General features: G+C 36.2%; 2 protein-coding genes across 9 annotated transcripts in view; one reads left to right on the plus strand and one right to left on the minus strand.

Moving 5' to 3' along the window:
• Window positions 1-18,506, minus strand: part of LOC126947599 (protein FAM136A-like) — a 151,197-nt gene that overhangs the window by 99,593 nt on the left and 33,098 nt on the right. The window lies entirely within an intron of this gene.
• Window positions 1-18,506, plus strand: part of ABCD3 (ATP binding cassette subfamily D member 3) — a 134,202-nt gene that overhangs the window by 73,216 nt on the left and 42,480 nt on the right. For 7 of the 8 annotated variants that reach the window (XM_050778140.1, XM_050778102.1, XM_050778112.1 and 4 more), the window contains 3 exons: window positions 7,594-7,630; window positions 13,781-13,879; window positions 17,241-17,329. In XM_050778140.1, coding sequence (XP_050634097.1) covers window positions 7,594-7,630; window positions 13,781-13,879; window positions 17,241-17,329 — 225 coding nt within the window. The remainder of the gene's footprint in view (window positions 1-7,593; window positions 7,631-13,780; window positions 13,880-17,240; window positions 17,330-18,506) is intronic. The other variant, XM_050778149.1, reaches the window with a different exon arrangement.

Consider the following 18,506-nt stretch of genomic DNA (forward strand, 5'->3'; position numbering starts at 1 on the left):
TTTCTTCTAATATACCCTGCTCTCTTAAGAAATCAGTTCTTTTGCTTATCGGGTTCCCTTATGGTAGAACATAATATCATTCTTTTAATCATCTCACCCTATATCCTATCTATTTTTTAAGTCTAAGTTTAGATTCCACATCATTTCTGGAGTAAAATTTTCACTTTTTCTCCCCCTTGGGTTAACATTAGTTGCTCTTGCCTTTCATAGCACCTTGTTTAGACCATAATACTTAACTTTGTCTGATATGATAGTTGCTTATCTGTATTTTTCTCTAGCTGGATTATGAAATCCTTGAGGGCAAATACTTTACCTGTTAATCTTTAAGTCACTTATGGTATACCTGGAGAGCTTGTGGTTTGTAGTAGGGTGTTGATAAGTTTGTAGAGTTTCCACTTTCATATTTTCATTTTGCAATTCTATTTCCTTAATTATTCTAAATTAGTGTTTCTTAAAGTAAAAGGCAATTTTCTTTATATTCGGCTAAATCTTAAGTTAGAGTAAAGGCCCTGTATAATTCATTCCTGCCTACTTCTGCCCATTTCTAACCTTTCTTATCTTCACTCTATATTCTGCATATTCATTGGCTTCCTATCTTCTGTTTCCCTTTTTTTCACTGTGATAGTGCTTCTTAGTCTGTAATTCTAGTAGATCAAAAACATCAACATTTAACATAATCAGCCTATGACATGGCTTTAACTACTTTTGAGCATTTTCAGTACTGAATCAACGTGTGGTGTCTTTTTAAACACTTAAGCTGTCAGTGAAAGTAATATGTGCCCAACTAGGGGTCTTTTAGTGTGAAGTTGTGATTATATTCAAAATTAGATAAAATAATCAAGTTATTTAGAAATATTCTATGTACTAGAAGTAATAGAGATATGGCAATTACCTTTTTTGTTGTTTTTTAAAAGAAGTGGATTCAAATGTAGCTGAACATCTGAGCATTTATTTTGAAATGGTACCTTAAAACAATTGTCTTACCCAGCGGGTGTTGTGAGGATGTGTATCCTTCTACTCCTAAGATTGCTTGTCATAGGCAGCTGCTCTGTGGTTAACTTGGTCCGGTTGGTTTACTGCCTTGGCCCTGGCAGGTTTCCCAGTTTCATATCTGGTCACTTAGATCTTTTTGCTTTGTTGATAAAATCCAGAAGTCTTGGCCTGACTCAACTAAAAATCTTCCTTTAAAAAATATTTGTGAAAGGAAATTTACTAACATACTAAGTGAAACAAAGTTTAGAAGGCAAAACAAGATAGAAGTACCTACCGTGTATCAGACATAGTCTTAGGCCTGAGTAGAGATGAGGAAGACATGGCCTCTGCTCTCAAGAAGCTGATGAGGGGAGAGGTATGATGTACAGATTGCCTAGGGAACACAGAGGGTGTACCTAATACACACTGTGTGAGAGTAGAGAATGGACAGGAAGGTTTCTTAGACAAGGTCACCATGTAATTTATTATCCTAACTGGTACAGTTTTGAGACTGAAAGAGTGTAATTAATTATTATATCAGGACAACAGGTGTAAACACGGACCATTCTGGGCAAACTTAATATACATGGCCACTCCATTCCAAGAAGATATGTGCTGAATTGTAAAGAGAAGTAGTAATCAAATAGGTTGATTGATGAAGAGTCCTTTAAAGCAGAAGAAATAGTATGTGAGGAAATAGTGGGGTAAGAGTGAGCACAGTATTAGGTTGAAGCATGTGCAGTTGCCATTTTGTAAGTGAGAAATGGTCAAATAATTGCAGGTTCTCGTAGTTTAAGCTGATAGATGAAGGTAACTTGAGCACAGAGTGTTTGTGCCTAGTGGCAGGAGATGAACCTGAAAAGAAGGCAGGAGCCAGATTGTGAAGTTCTTTGAGTACTATTTTATGGAATTTGGATTTTATTCTGAAAGTCATTATGTGCATGTTTATGTTTAAATTTTAATTATAAGGTATTTATTTAGTTTTTGAATAGGCAATACATTCTCATGGTCTGAAATTTAAAAAAAAAAATCTGTTGGTTTAAGTGGGAATAGTTTGTAGTTTTCTTCATTTAATTTTTGTTAGATTTTGGTGTCAGTGGTTTTTTTTGTTTGTTTGTTTGTTTTTGGAGACAGAGCCTTGCTGTGTTGCCCTAGCTGGAGTGCAGTGGCAGAATCTCAGCTCACTGCAACCTCCACTTCCCAGGTTCAAGTGATTCTCATGCCTCAGCCTCCCAAGTAGCTGGGACTACAGGCATGCGCCAGCACGCCCAGCTAAGTTTTGTATTTTTAATAGAGACAGGGTTTCACCATGTTGGCCAGGCTGTTCTTGAACTCCTGCCCTCAAGTGATCCACCTGCCTCGGCCTTCCAAAGCGCTGGGATCCACCCGCCTGGACTTCCAAAGTGCTCAGCCTTCCAAAGTGCAGGTGTGAACCTGCTCAAGTTTGATTGTCAGTGTTTTACTTGCAGCAAAAATAATGTGGAAACTTCTTTTATCTGTGTCCTAAAACAATTAAAGCACTGGAATTATCCGTCCACTGGGGGTTTTGTTAGCATTCCCCAGTAAATTGTTTGGGTTTGGTTCTTTTTTGGGGGAATGGAAGGGTAGGAGGTAGGCAGCTCTCAGACAACTTTATAATTTCAGTTTTTCAGTCTGTTTAGTTTTCTTTCTGCTAGGTCTGGAAAATTATATTTTTCTAGAAAACTACCCATTTCATTCAGGCTTTCAAAATTCTTTACATAGGGTTGAGATAAGAAGTCTTTTACCTTTTTTTTCCTTCAAATTTTATCTATGTTCATGCTCATTTTTTTTTATTTTTTGTGTTTTTGTACTCCTTTTAAAATTAGATTGTCTCATGATTTATTTTCCAAAGAATTAACTCTTGAATTTTAATGTATTAGTATTTTGTTTTCTAACTCATTAGATTCTGCTTGGGTGGTTTTAAATTTCTTCTGCTTTTTTTTGTTCTTTGTAAACTTTTGGTTGGATGCTTATGTTATTAACTTTTTTTTTTCATTTTTTATTGAAATAAATAAGGTTCTGAACATTGCTCTAGGTGAATGCCACAGGATATATATTTTATATAGATGTATGTGGTCTATACATATATGTATGGCTGCGCATATGTATATGTACTTGTGTATATATATTCAGTATGTATATACATATGCACATATTTGATGTGGTTATGGAAATAAATTGAAAGAGGACAGAAACGAATGATAAGGAACTCAGAAAACAAGTGAGAATATTGTAATAGTTCACATGAGAAATTTTGATGGCCCGAATTGAAATCATAGCAGTAGAAATGGAAAGAAGAGCATAGAGAGAGATTGGAAATGAAGTGTATGAGAAAGGGAAAATAAATATCTGAGAATAACTCACAGCTTTGTAGTTTGGGTAGCTGGTAGATAAAGGTGTGTTCACTGATTTAGGGCGTATGTTCAGTATGGAATAATGGAAGAATAGATTTGGGGTGGAAAGGTGAGTTCAGATATAGACATGTTTGCATTAAATCCAGGTACAGATACCTTATTAAAAATCAGATATTCAAGTCAGGAGCTCAAGAAAGAGGAGGAAGCTAGAGATTTTGAGGGAGGGGGTCAGAGAAAGGGTAGATAGTTGATTTTGTGGTTTGAGGTGGTCTAGAATAGTATCTCTATGATCTAGAGATAATAGGTCTAAAGATGAGTTCTTCAGGGTCTAAATCCTTATAGAACTTTCTTCCTTTTTTTTTTTAAGATGAAGTCTTGGTCTGTCACCCTAGCTGGAGTGCAGTGGCGTGATCTTGGCCCACTGCAACCTCCGCCTCCAGGGTTCAAGCCATTCTTCTTCCTCAGCCTTCCGAGTAACTGGGATTGCAGATGTACACCACCATGCCCGGCTAATTTTTTTATTTTTAGTAGAGACAGGGTTTTGCCATGTTGGCCAGGCTGGTCTCGAACTCCTGACCTCAAGTGATCCGCTAGCCTCGGCCTCCCAAAAGTGCTGGGATTACAGGTGTGAGCCACTACACCCGGCCTAGAACTTTCTTTATAGAACCAATTTTGTTTTCATTTTGATGATAAATTAAAAATAAATTAATATAAGCGTATTCTGGGTTGTCTGAATGACTATCATGCTACATGGATTTTGGTGCCAGTATTGTGTTTAAACACTTGCTAAGTGATCATCTGGAGCCCGCATGTCTGATAAACCTGCTGTATTGGAATGTAGATCAGGCTAATGTGTATTAATGTAAAATCAAGAAAATCAACTTCAACTTCTGTACTCATGCTGAATTATTTTGCCATTAAAAATTTCTTTTATAGTGATAATTACAGGTGAAAGGTATTTTCATAGAACTTCCTGAGAAACAAATCTCATAAAGAAGCTTTTAAGAAACTTATAAAGGCATTTTTTTTTTTCTTTTTTTCTGAGACCGAGTTTTGCTCTTGTTGCCCAGGCTGGAGTGCAATGGCACGATCTTGGCTTACCGCAACCTCCGCCTCCTGGGTTCAAGTGATTCTTCTGCCTCAGCCTCCCGAGTAGCTGGGATTACAGGCATGCACCACCACACCCGGCTAATTTTGTATTTTTATTAGAGACGGGGTTTCACCATGTTGGTCAGGCTGGTTTCAAACTCCCGACAAGTGATCCTCCTGCCTCAGCCTCCCAAAGTGCTGGGATTACAGGTGTGAGCCACTGCACCTGGCCAAGATATTTTAATTGTCACAGACTGATTAAAGAAAATGGGACTTATATGTAGATTATGTGTTCAGGCCAATTGAAGCTTTATAAGATGTCATGGTTCCCTCTGAACAAAGTGTTTCATGGAAACTTGGAGAGACAAAAGTGATGAAGTGATGGGAGAGCTGACTGACCATGTGACTCACTGGTAGGTGTGTGTGTACATGTGTATATGTATTTTTGTGAGCATCGCACTGCATGAATCTCCACTTATCTCTAAATATCAACTTATAACATTTATTAGTGGTAAGCAGTGTGGCATTTTTATTGAATTTTTTTTTATTTTTATGTTGATATACATACATATACATTGTGAATTGATTACTATTATCAAGCTATATTTACCATCCTGTACATTAGATCTCCAGAACTTACTCATCTTGCGTGACTGAACTTTGTGCCTTTTGACCAACTTTTCCCCATTTCCCCCAACCCCTGAGCCCCTGGCAACCACCATTCTACTCTCTGCTTCTATGAGTTTGACTTTTTTAGATTCCACATGTAAGTGAGATCATGCAGAATTTGTCTTTTTGGGCCTGGCTTATTTAGTTTAATGTCCCCCAGGTTCATCCATGTTGTAGCAAATGACAGAATTTCCTCTTTTTTTTAGAGACAGAGTCTTGCTCTGTCACCTAGGCTGGAGTGCAGTGGCGCAATCTCGGCTCACTGCAACCTTCGCCTTCCGGTTCAAGCCAGTTCTCCTGCCTCAGCCTCCCAAGTAGCTGGGACTACAGGTGCATGCCTCCACACCCAGCTATTTTTTTGCATTTTAGTAGAGACAGGGTTTCACCGTGTTGCCCAGGCTGATCTTGAACTCCTGAGCTCAGGCAGTCTTCCTGCCTCGGGCTCCCAAAGTGCTAGGATTACAGGCCTGAGCTGCCGCACTCAGCTCCTTTTTTTTAAAGGCTGAATTTATTCCATTGTATTTATATACCACAAATTCTTTATCCATTCCTCTCTTGATGGACACTTGGGTTGATTCCATATCTTTTACTGTTATGAATGATGCTGCAGGGAACATGAGAGTGCAGATACCTCTTTGAGATACTGATTTCATTTCCTTAGGATCTATACCCAGAAGTGAGATTGCTGGATCATATGGTAGTTATGTTTAATTTTTTTGAGGAACCTCCATACTGTTTTCCATAATGGTTGTACTAATTTATATTCTTCTCAACCAACAATGTACAAGTGTTCTCTTTTCTCCACGTCCTTGCCAACAGTTATCTTTTATCTTTTTGATAGTAGTCATCCTAAGAAGTATGAGTGTTAGCTCATTGTGGTTTTGATTTGCATTTTTCTGATGATAGTGATGTTGAGCATTTTTCACATACTAGCTGGCCATTTATATGTCTTTTGAGAAATGTCTATTCAGGTTCTTTCCTCGTTTTTTAAAATTGGATTGTTGTCTTGCTGTTGAGTTGTTTGAGTTCCTTATATGTTTTGGATATTAACCCCTAATCAGGTGTATGGTTGCAAATATTTTCTCCCATAGTGTATCTCTTCACTGCATTGTTTCTTTTGTCGTGCTAAAATGCATTTTGTATAACTGTTTTACAATTCATAAAAGATTTTAAACAGGTAAGTAATCCTATAATACAACTGAAGTTAGAAATAATAATAACTTAAGTGCTTTTTAAAATAAAACATCTACTGTAGTTAAGTTTGGCTTTCTAGTCTTGTTTGGTGACCTGGTATCTTATTACTGAAGATGTGCATTCTGCAGATCATCAGGGTTCAAATAGGATGTTGAACATAGAGGGTTGAATAATGTATGACCCCTGTAGTAGACTCAGATTCCCCTTTAAAGAAGGGTTTACTGCCCAGCTGTGAGAAATGTGAGATCCTGACAGCCCCCTCTTTCCCCACCCTTGTCCCCCACCTTAGAGTCTGGCTCAGGTCTAGAGACACTCCCCTCTCCTCATGTCACAGACTTCCTGGGGCAGCATGCATTTGCAGACTGAGCAAGGCAGAGGTAAAAAAGGCCTGACTGTTTCAGCCCGTCACAGAGTACTCTGATGGACAGTGCTTGCTTTAGAACTTCCTATATGGTTGGCTGAAGTTATGTTGGGCTTGCATCAGTTTGAGTTCTGTCCAAACCTGGTTTCTCTGCCTTCCATTCACAGGTGTTTATCCCTAGTGAACATTTGTACCTCAGACACCATATTACCTCAGCTTCAGAGAAACCAGCCTGCAGTAGCTCCTGATAGCATGGAGCTAGTTTAGTGGAAGGGAATATACATCAAACAAGAAATTTAAAATGTTATCAATGTTATGTAGAAGCATAGGGTGCCATGGTAGTGCGTTATGGAAAGGACCAATGCCCAGCTAATCATATTGTTTTGAGAGGTAGGCTAGACTAGTAGTCAGAATATGAACCTTGGGTATACTGCTTACTCTCTCCAGGCCACTTTCCTCATTTGTAATATGGGAATGACACATATTCTATCATCCTTTATAAGACTAGCCTGGGATTGCTCACGTGGTTGGGGAAAGATTCCCAGCAGTAAGAGGGAGCAATGCACATCTTCCAAGCCTCTGTTTCTGTCAGTTTGTTGATGTCCCATTGGCCATAGCGGTTTACATGGCCAAGCTGTGATTCGAGGATGAAGAAGTAGACTTGCATTTATGTTTGTATTTACACACACACGCGCCTAAAAATTACCAAACAGAATGTTATATAATAGTGATAGTTAAAATGTATTAAGCACTTTTTGTAAATAATGCTTAGTAAGAGTCAGCCGGACTATTATTATTTAATATGTTCTATCTCACTATGATATGAAAAAGAAGAAACGCTTTTAAATAATTTGGTATATTTGACATCTTAAAATCATTTTAATGATAACGCTTTTCACATAAAGTAAAGCTCTCTCTTTTTTTCCTCTGCAGTAAGAAAAGTGGAAAACCACCATTACAGAACAATGAGGTAACATTTTAAATCATCTTCTTTTTGGGATTTCATGTATTTATTTCATTTATTTTGTTATATGGCTCTGATTTAGGATAAAATTTTATAATTAGTAGGGAACTTAAAAATCCCTCCAGTCTTCTACACATTACAGGAATGCTGTCTGAAATAGGACTCCTGACAGGAAAGTGTTACCTTAGGAGGCAGCCATAACTGCATTAGTTCTAGCCCATGATGATATTAATTTCCCCCCTTCTAGCTTCTTAGCAGTGACTCTGTTATATCTTTTGTATCGAGATATATCTTGTCCCCCCACTCTTTCCCTCCCCCCTCCCTTCCCCGTCCCTCTTTTTTCTTTTTCTTCTCTTTTCTTTAAAATTTTCTTTTTACCAACCAGGTCTCATTCTGTCATCCAGGCTGGAGTGCAGTGTCATGATTATAGTTCACTGTAACCTTGACCTCCTGAGCTCTAAGGATCCTCCTACCTCAGCCTCCGAAGTAGCTAGGACTGTAGGTGTGAGCCACCTTGTCTGGCTCTGTTTTCTCTAGTAGACCCACATATATTTGAAGATAGTTGTATCTTATGAGTCTTTCTTTCCCTGTGCTAAGCAATCTTGATTCCTTCTAATATGTCTAATGTGACATGGGTTCTGATCCTTTTTCAGTTCTGTATACATTCCTCTGAACCTATAAGAGTTTCCTTAGGCATTGTGCTTAGAATGGAATGTAGTTTTCCAGTTGTGGCCTGACTAGCGTGGAATATATCAGCATGATTACATTTCTTGATATGAATACAGTATTGCTAAATTTCATCCTAAAATTGCTTTTATTTCTTTAACTATTACTATTTTTTACACTAAGTGAACTTTTTATGGTAAATTATAAACTTCAGGTGTATTTCTGACAAACAGCTCTACATCTCTACATGTTATATTCATGATAGCTTTATTGAGTTATAATTATATACCATAAAATTTATCCATTTAAGTGTATAAATGAGTAGTTAGTATAGTCACAGAGTTGTGTGGCTATCACCATTACCTAATTTTAGGAAATTTTCATCTCTCCAAAAAAAATCCTATACCCATTAGCAGTCATTCCTTATTACCCTCTTCCCCCAATCCCTGGCAACCACAAATCTGTTTCTGTCTCTGTTGACTTACCTGTCTGGACATTTCAAATAAATGAAATCATATAATATGTGGCTTTTTATACCTAGCTTCTTTCACTTAGCACAATGTTTTCAAGGTTCATCATATTGTTGCTGTATCAGTATTGCATTCCTTTTTATTGCTGAATAGTGTTCTTTGTATGCATATACCACATTATGTTTATCAGTTCATCAGTTGGTGGACATTTAGATTGTTTCTATTTTTTGGCTATTATGAATAATAATAATGCTGCTATGAAAATTTGTGCACAAGTTTTTATGTAGAGATGTGTTTTTATTTCTATATCTAGGAGTGGAATTGCTGGGTCATATGTTAACTCAGTTGATTTGTTTTAGATAAACATTAATTTATTGCTGTAAATGTCAGCTGATTGGGTTTAACCTACTATCTATACCATTAGTCTAATTTTTAGTGCAATTCTCACATCTGGCATGTTAAGTAGAAGAATTATCTACAAATTTAATTTGCCTTTCCTTCCTTTCACAGAATTGCTGATAGTATGGACTATGTAAGGACCAAGGAGATTGCTCTGTGATATCTCTTAATCTTTGTTTCTGGTTATTCAGCTGTGACTACGTCCAGTTATAGCAAAATCTGGTTCTTATTTCTCCATTAAGGCTACAATAATTTTATAAGAAACATCTAATTCCTTTATTAATTTATTAATTCACTTAGTAAGTCAATCTTTCAGTAAATATTTATTGAGCTCCTCATATATGCCTGGCATTGTTCTTGGCTCTGGGTATATGACAGTTATAAAAATAAGTTTCCATCCTCATGGAGCTTACATTCTACATATCAGCTAGTATGCTAGTATGGTATCCTTAACAAAGAAGAAAATTGGAACAGTTTAACATGATGTACTTTTAGTAAACTCATGCTGGCTTCTAGTGATTAGTGTCTCTTAAGTCTTCCCCAACTCTCCATGTCAGTGTCTGTTCTCTGAATATCCTGGTGATTGACATCAAGATTGTCATTCTTTAGTTTCCATAATATTTCCTTCCCAGTCTTTGAAAAATGTGGTAAGATGTGCTTATGTTCACTTCTCTGATATCTGCAGCTCCACGATCTCTCATATCTAAGTTATATCTGAGCAATCAAATCTTAGTTATCTGAACTTAGTCATATGTGTTATTTGCATATCGGAGATCTGCAAGTTCTAGGACAGCTTGATTCATTTTACTCATTTTTTTCTTATTTTTCTGTACAATACTGTTTTAGCATATACTTATTTGCTGGTTGCATAGTGTGAGCAAGATAAATTTAGGTTATATTAAGTGATTGGCAATAAAAAGGACACAAGATGCACACTGATACCACATTTGTTAAATTTATAGGAAGTGCACACGTGTGCTAAAATGAAATCTAGTAGGATATGTAACAAAGACAGTAGGTTTAGTTTTCTTATTTTTGCTTATCAGAATTTTCTAATTTTTCTACAGTGAATATGTTACTTTTGAGGAAAGCAATTTAACCTATTTTCTTCATAGAAATTTTGTATATCCTTTGTGATGGGGATAGGGTGGGGAGAGGCAATTTTCATAAGACATAAATTTTAAGGAGACAAAAGGATTTAATTAGAAAGAGAACAGTATAATGAAATTCAAAATGTATAAAGATAAGTACTGTGCTGGGTTCAGTATTTAGCATTCCCATGCATATTTTTGTATTTTGGCATGTGTGTGTATCCATAAACAATATAGGGAGAATTACTTTACATATTTAAAAGTTTCATAAATTCATGTGTAAAATGAATTGCATGCATCATTCTAATTTTTTCCAGCATACTGTTTTTTAGATCACTCCATGTTTAAAGCTGTAGACCTGCTCTTGCATATTCTGTTTCTATGTATGTGAGCTGCTTTCTTTTTTACAGTTGTTATAGAGTTTTCATTGAATAATTTTTCTATGATTTATGTAATATTGGTATACATTTAGGTTATTTTTCATTTTATGGTATTATAAACAGAGTATGATGTTTTCATTTGTGTGGCTAAGCATATGTGCAGGTATGTTTGTAGGGTAAATTCCTGAAAGTAAATTTACTAGGTTATTTTACATTTTACAGTCAGTGTACATTTTACATTTTGATAAATGATATATAATAGTTGTACCAGTTTTCATTTTTCCCTACAATATACAGGAATACTTATACTGTGTCAGCACTACATGGCCTCTTATTTTACTGCTATTTCAAACTTCTTTTTCAGTCAGTCTCACCTAAGGTGATTGACATATCAATAGGAACTTCTCATTGTACTTTGACCTTGTTACCTTTTGAATTTTAGGTTTTCTTTTTTCCTTTGTTACGTTATTACTTTGACTTCTCAAATAGCTTTTAATGATTTGTTTGCTTTTTCTATAATGTTCATGTTAAACTTATATCACCACAGTGGTCTTTTTTTTGTATTTAAAAAAATTATTGGGAAGTTTAGAAGTGGGAAAAGTGGTCTCTTTTTGTATTTAAAAAAATTACTGGAAAGTTTAGAAGTGGGAAAAGTTCATTGTGAATTTAAAATGGAATCTTAGGAAAGGCTAGTAATGTTATGAAATATACTGCCTCTATAGTTACTCTTATTTAGATTGGTTTCAGGTAGAGTTTTGCTGTGATCAGGATACTCTCCTATTCCTGACATCTCTTTGAATTCAGCCCTTCTGAGCCAACCTCCCCGTCCAGGTGGTCCTTTGCAGAAAACAGTGATAATTTGGGAGAATATAGTTAGTTCCCTTCATGGATTGAAATGTAATGAAAATCCCTCAGCTTTCAGTCAGTTTAAGGATAGGGAAAGTGACAACAGGAATGGAAGAAAATGAGGAATTTTATACCAGTTAGCAACTAATATTTTAAAGTGTTTCAACTTTACTCTCTTGTAACTCTTTTTTTCTAACCTTCGTCATTGTTTGTCCTAGATCATTTCTTTAGAGTAGCTAGAAACAGGTGGTCTTCTGTTTAACTCAGATGTCCGTTTCACCTCAGGATTGTGCCACTTAAAAGTTCGAGCTAGGAATGGAGAAGAGTGTTGGCTACAGGTAAGGCAAGCTGAAGTGAGGAGGGAGAGGTGATGGTGACAGGAGGAAGAACAAATAGTTTAACTTCTTTTTTTTTGAAGGTAGTTAATATGTATGGCCTTCTCTTTACTCGTTTCTTCCTATGTTTTCCGGGTTTGGGGAAAACACAAACAGAGATTAGGTTGAATGTGTAAGGTTTAGCTTGAGGAGAATACGCTAGTTCAACTAAATGGACTGTGAGTAGGGCTTATTTCTCTGTTTTGTTTGCTGTTGTGTCCATATCATTTGGAATAGGGTTTGGATCAAGTAGTTGTTTGTTGAGTGAATGAATGCATGCATGTATGAATTAAGCAGACTGAGCCTGCAAGTCAGTAGGATGAAGTTTTCAACTTTATCTGAAAGACTTGAAATGCTGAGTCTCTGTTCCAGCAGTTGCAGGTTAGGCTGATTCTTCTCCAGTTCCTCCTATTGTAGTCTTTCTAGTCTAATCCTATGAACACAATGCCTTCAGACTTCCTTTTGTGGCCTATAGTTCTACACTGCACTCAGTGCCTGTTTATTAGGATAATGTCTATAAAGCCTTAGCACAGTGTCTGACATATAGTTGGTAGTTATTATTATTCTAATTCGGTACCCAAACAGTTCACTTAAGGCTCATCTAGTGAGATATTTATTTAATCAAAGCACATTTACATTATATCTAGCTAATAGAGGTACTCTACAAATAGAAACAGGTATTTGTTTTCAGGAGTTAGCCAGATAAGTGAGCTGTGATTATGGAGGTGGGGAAACAGTCAGGGAATTGGGGTTTTTCTGGAGTATCTTGCCTTTTCCAAGAAGTTTCCCCTGTCTATTCTCCCGAACAGTTCAAGAGTAATGTCTCGTCACTTGTTTCCTTATCTTTGCAAATGGTTTAGTACTTCCATTTTCATGGAGCTAGTGAAAATGAAAAAACTCTTGAGAGAGGTAAGATTATCTTCTTTTAAATCCCTCTACACTAACAGTAAGCTCTCAGTCCTTACTGTGGCTTCAAGCCTCTGTCCTTTATAAGCCCTGCCTACCTTTTAAACTTCTCTCATTCTTGTTCCCTTTGCTGTAGCAATACCGCCATCTTGCTGTGAAATGTGCACACCTATTTTATTTCCAACACGTATTTTTGTGCTTGGTGTTCCTTGTGCTTCACTCCCTCCACCCTCGTACCCACTTTAAATAATCACATGGCTTTTCTTTCTTTGTGTCTAAGCTTAAATGTCAAGAGGCTTTTCAGACCATCCTGTGTAAACTGTTCTTTTTTTTTTCCTCATGACCCTGCCTGGTCCATCCGTGATAATTTATTTATTGGTTTATTTTTTGTCTGTGTTTCTCCCGCTAGAATGTGAGCTGCATGAGTGAAAGAACCTTGTCTGTCTTTGAATTTTATGAGGAAGAGAGAGTGAATTGACAGACTGTATATTGGAAATGTTAAATGGTAAATCTAGGAATCCAAAAATTTCCTATATTTGGTATCAGGGAAAATTCTGTTCAGGATTTTTTTTTTTTTTTTTTTTAAATATGGTGTTAATCAGGAAGTGGCTAATACAAAACTCAGTAAGCCCTTGGCCTTTTTTTCAGCTGTCTCTCTGACCTCATCCTCTGTGATGGTACCTTCCTCACAGCTGCAGCCAGGTTGGCCATTTTGTTCTTCCTCAAGCACGTTGCAGGCATTCACCTTGGTATTTTGCAGTTGCTATTTCTTCTGCTTGCAGTTTTCTTCATCCAGATAATTATGTGGTTCCAGAACTCACTTCCTTATTCAGTTTTTAGATAACATTATTTTCTCAAAAACATGTTTGAATATGAGGAGCAGTGTAAGTATGCAAGTCTGGGCCTTGTAAATTCAGTATTTATCTTGATAACTGTTTATATTGACTTAGATGAAACATGGTTCTTTAATTTTATGATACATTTGTTGTAGCGATCTTAAAAGGGCTTCTTGTTTTTAATGCAGAAAGAGGGGAAAAAGGAGCGAGCTGTGGTGGACAAGGTGTTTTTCTCAAGGCTCGCACAGATTCTGAAAATCATGGTCCCTAGAACATTTTGTAAAGAGGTAAGTCTTATGAAATTATAATCTTAAGTATATTGGACCATTCTTGAATAAAATACCTGAGTCTGGGTAATTTGTAAAGAAAAGAGATTTAATTGGCTTATGCTTCTGCTGGCTGTACAAGCATGGCGCAGCATCTCCTCCACTTCCGGGGAGGCCTTGGGAAGCTGGTGATCACAGCTGAAGCTGAATGGGGAAGCCAGTGTCTCACATGGCGAGAGAGGGAGCAAAGGGCCGAGGAGGTGCCACGTACTTTTAAACAACCAGATACATGAGAACTCACTCACTATCTGGAGGACAGTGCCATGCCATGAGGGATCTGCCTCCATGACCCAAACACCTCCTACCAGGCCCCACCTCCAACACTAGGGATTACATTTCAACATGAGATTTGGGTGGAGACAGATACCCAAATTATATTATTAGGTGTTCAACTTTCAAGGTTACATAAGATTAGAGCAATAAAATCATAACTCTTTGGTTATACTATAGGTCAAATGTTTTCTCTGTAGGTAAAGAAGACTACTAAATTTTTGTCTTTAAATCATCCCTGCCATACAAAAACCCTTGTTCAGTGCCAGTTTTTAAGTAGTTTTCTCTTGTTTATGAAATATTATTTCATTTTATGTGAAATACTAGGGTATTGCCGTGCAGCTACCTCAAATGGTATTGCTTTGTTATAATTAAATACTGTCAATAAAAACTGGATTAAATGTCAAAAGACAAACCTTTTTATTACATTGAGATGTTAACAAGTCACATTAGTGTGGAATGTATTTGATTAAATATTTTTAAGATAACCAAAATGATACCTGGATTCATCAGGTATTTCAGGAAGTGAGCTGATTGTATGATTAGTTTTATAATTCGTTCCTTTGCTCTTTTATCAAGATTATCTTCATTATTTGATAAACATTTTTAATGATTATTAAAATAATGCTGTGTTCTCCATCTTCCTCAGCATTCTCTCATTCTGTAACTAGAAATATCATTACCTTCAACTCTTCCTCTTCCCCTTGTCACCCTTTTTGACCACTGGGATCTGCTAATTTTTCCTATACTTAACTGTTAAAAAAGCATTGTAGTTCCCAAAGACAACGTCCATTTCTTCATCATGCTGGATTTGCTCTTCCCTTAACCTTGGCATCATGTCCGTTCTGCCCTTGAGAAATTCTTTTTTAAAAAAGTAATGGCACTTGTTTTTTCCTAATTAGACAGAGGTAATACATGGTGCTTGAAGAAAATTAGAAAATGCAGCTAGATTTTTTTTTTTGGCACCTATCAGCCTCTTACTCATTTTGATATATAGTCATCTTGTGTGCAAGCATATATTTTAACTTAAAAATGAGATCACACACTTTTAAGATCTGCTCCTTCCCTTATATTATAAATGTTCTTTCTAAGTATCTTAAAGTTTCTCATAAATTATTCTCTCCCTTTACATTCTTATCGTTCTCACTATATCTTACCTGGATTATTATATCTTAATTAGTCTTTTTGCTTCTTTTCCTTTTCCAATTTGTATTCTTTCTTAAAATCCTGATTAAAACATGTGACTTCTTTTTTCTTTCTTTCTTTTTTTTTTTTTTTGAGACGGAGTCTTGCTCTGTCGCCCAGGCTGGAGTGGAGTGACTGGATCTCGGCTCACTGCAAGCTCCGCCTCCTGGGTTCACACCATTCTCCTGCCTCAGCCTCCCGAGTAGCTGGGACTAGAGGCACCCGCCACCGTGCCCGGCTAAGTTTTTGTATTTTTAGTAGAGACGGGGTTTCACCATGTTAGCCAGGATGGTCTCGATCTCCTAACCTCGTGATCCGCCCATCTCAGCCTCCCAAAGTGCTAGGATTACAGGCTTGAACCACCGCGCCCGGCCGTGACTTCCTTTTTCTTATAGGGTAAATTACAACCTGACTTTGGCCTTCCTTTTAATATCATCTGCTTAGGAGATTATTGTTTTATGATCTGGCCCTATGTCCTCAACCTTTCATTTGTTTACAACATCATGTCTGTGACATTCTGTCCGTCCCCACAACAGAAATAAATATGTTTTAAAAAATTGATTAATGCTTATTATCTTTTTTGTGAATATTTCCAATGACTCTTCAGGCATAACTAATTGTTTTCTCTCATTTCTACAACTCTCCTGCCTTTGAAGAATCCTTATTTAAAATACAAGCTTTTCTGGAAAGATTCGTATATTACCTTCCAATCAGTTAACAGCTTAATGTTCATTTCAACTATTGCAGGAGTTCAATGAATGTAAAACAAATTGGAGATATTGGATGAATCCCTGGGAATTAGTAAGGGAGGTAGAAGGGGCTAATTTGGCCAGCCTCCCACCCTCTGCAGGCCTTCTTCCCTTACTTTGGCTTCTATGTCACTGTCTTATTCTTCCAATTTAGAAAATTTAAGATCAGCTTTAAATGTATGTACTTGGGGTTGGGGTGGCAGGATTCTCATCTCACAGAAAGATAACTGATTCCTACCCAGTGTCTTGACTTTCCCTGCTTTGTAATCTGTCTTGCACAGCATTGCTTAAGTAATATTCTTTAAACGTCACTTTTTAACATCACTTTTTGTTCTACTGAGAAGCTTGCAATAATTTTATGTGTATAAACTCAGTACAGTACCATAGTTCATGTGATTTTAATCCCTTTTTTCTCCCATTAAATCCTTCATCTTTTTTACCCTTAATCCTCATTCTCTTTTTTGTTTTACTATTTATCGTATTTCTAATGCCATAACTGTCTTTTGGCACCCCAAACCTTCCCATCCCACAGCTTAGGACATGAAGTGATACAAATATGTTTGCCTAAATTTGTCTGCTACTTTTAAAGTATAATTCTTCCCTTCATAACTAAATTGAAAGCCCTATGAGGGCATGGACACTATTATAAGTTTTTCTAACAAATTAAACCAAATTTATTCTACCTAGGCAAAATTGTAGGCTTCAGTTTTGGTTAGTTAGCTGTATATTTACAGTTACTGTCTTTTTTCTTTGTTAAAATTGTATGTTAAAAATATAAGAAAATAACAGTACACTATAATCTGGGTAATCTAAGTTATATTCCTAGCTTCTGTCCTTGACTAGGTATATGAAGGCAAGTCCTTTGACCTGCCTTGAAATCACTTTTGAATTCTGAATGAGAAAGATTAAATGAATCTATGAGGCCTTTTTCATTTACGTAATATTCTTGAGTTCTCTTTTAACTATATTTAAAATTGCTCATAGAAAAAATGTCAGCCAACTGTATTAAACCTTACATAAAGCTTTAGATTTGGAAACCAAAAATTGTTACCAAGGTAATATTTCTTTGAACTTTCTAAAATGCATTTAGTTAATTTACTATACCTGGTTTATTTTAGACAGGTTACTTGGTACTTATTGCTGTTATGCTGGTGTCTCGAACGTATTGCGATGTTTGGATGATTCAAAATGGAACACTAATTGAAAGGTACTTTTTCATTCACCTTCCTCCTATATGTATGCAATGCTAATTGTCTCATATTTAAGCATTATCTTTATAAGCAAGAAATAGATTCTAAATTAGGTAAAAGACACTCAAGTCAAATTATGTGTTTGTTCATTTACTTAAAAAATACTTAGTGTTTCCCATGTGCCAGGCAATGTGCTGTACTGTGATAAGGGTCTATATGCCAGCTACTAGGAGAAACTGTACCAAGCCTTGCTGAGCTGACAGTTTATCAAGAGTTAGAGACAGGTAGACAGAAAATTAAAATGCAGTATAATAAGTGCTGTAATGGGAATTCTAAAAATCCACCAAGTTGGATTTCTGAAATTAATTAGATAATTTGGAGGAAAATTTCAAAGCATTTCAAAGAATCACATTGATTGTGTTTATTAGAAGGGAAAACAGTTCTTAGACATTTCTTTCCGCATCTGGTGTTAGTGGTTTTTATATTTTTTCATTATAGTGTTTCTACATATTATTAATCACTGCAAATTGCTGATTTTGAATGTAAAAACATAAAAAATGTCAGTTGGGATATCTTGGGTTATAACAATTTACCATTTATCCATTAATAAATAATTTATTTTTCATAATACCAATTAGAATGTCAGAGTAAAAAATTTTACTAGGAATTTTATTTCCTGATATGCAATATTTTGTCAGAGAATTCCTTAAAAGTATTTAATCTAAAATAACTTTTTGAATGACAGTACTTAAAATTGTTAAATGCCCCAACATTTTGGAATAAAGGTTTTTTTCTGTTAGATTATCGATCTGCTTCCTAAAGATTTGTAGGAAGAGGAAGAATGCTTTATGACCATGCTCTCTGACTCATTTCTCTAGGACAGTAAAGAATCTTGTATGTACAGGATTAAAGCCCTTAAAGTACATACCTCTGAATAGGGGTAAATTATGTAGGCCCTCACATTCCACCCAAGTCTCCCTGAAAACTGTGGTCAGTCCTGTGCCTTTTAATTTTAATCAAAGTAATATATGAACATAGCTTTAAAAGTAATACATGAACATAGCTTAATGTCAAATGTCCTGCAGGACTTAATGACAAAACACATCAGTTCCTTGGTTCCTCTCACTCCTAACTGTCATTACCTGGAGCCAGTCATCTTCTATTCTTTTCACTGTTTCATTTATTTTGTGTCTG

Source organism: Macaca thibetana, chromosome 1, assembly GCF_024542745.1.
Source record: "Macaca thibetana thibetana isolate TM-01 chromosome 1, ASM2454274v1, whole genome shotgun sequence".
In the NCBI taxonomy this organism is placed as follows: domain Eukaryota; kingdom Metazoa; phylum Chordata; class Mammalia; order Primates; family Cercopithecidae; genus Macaca; species Macaca thibetana.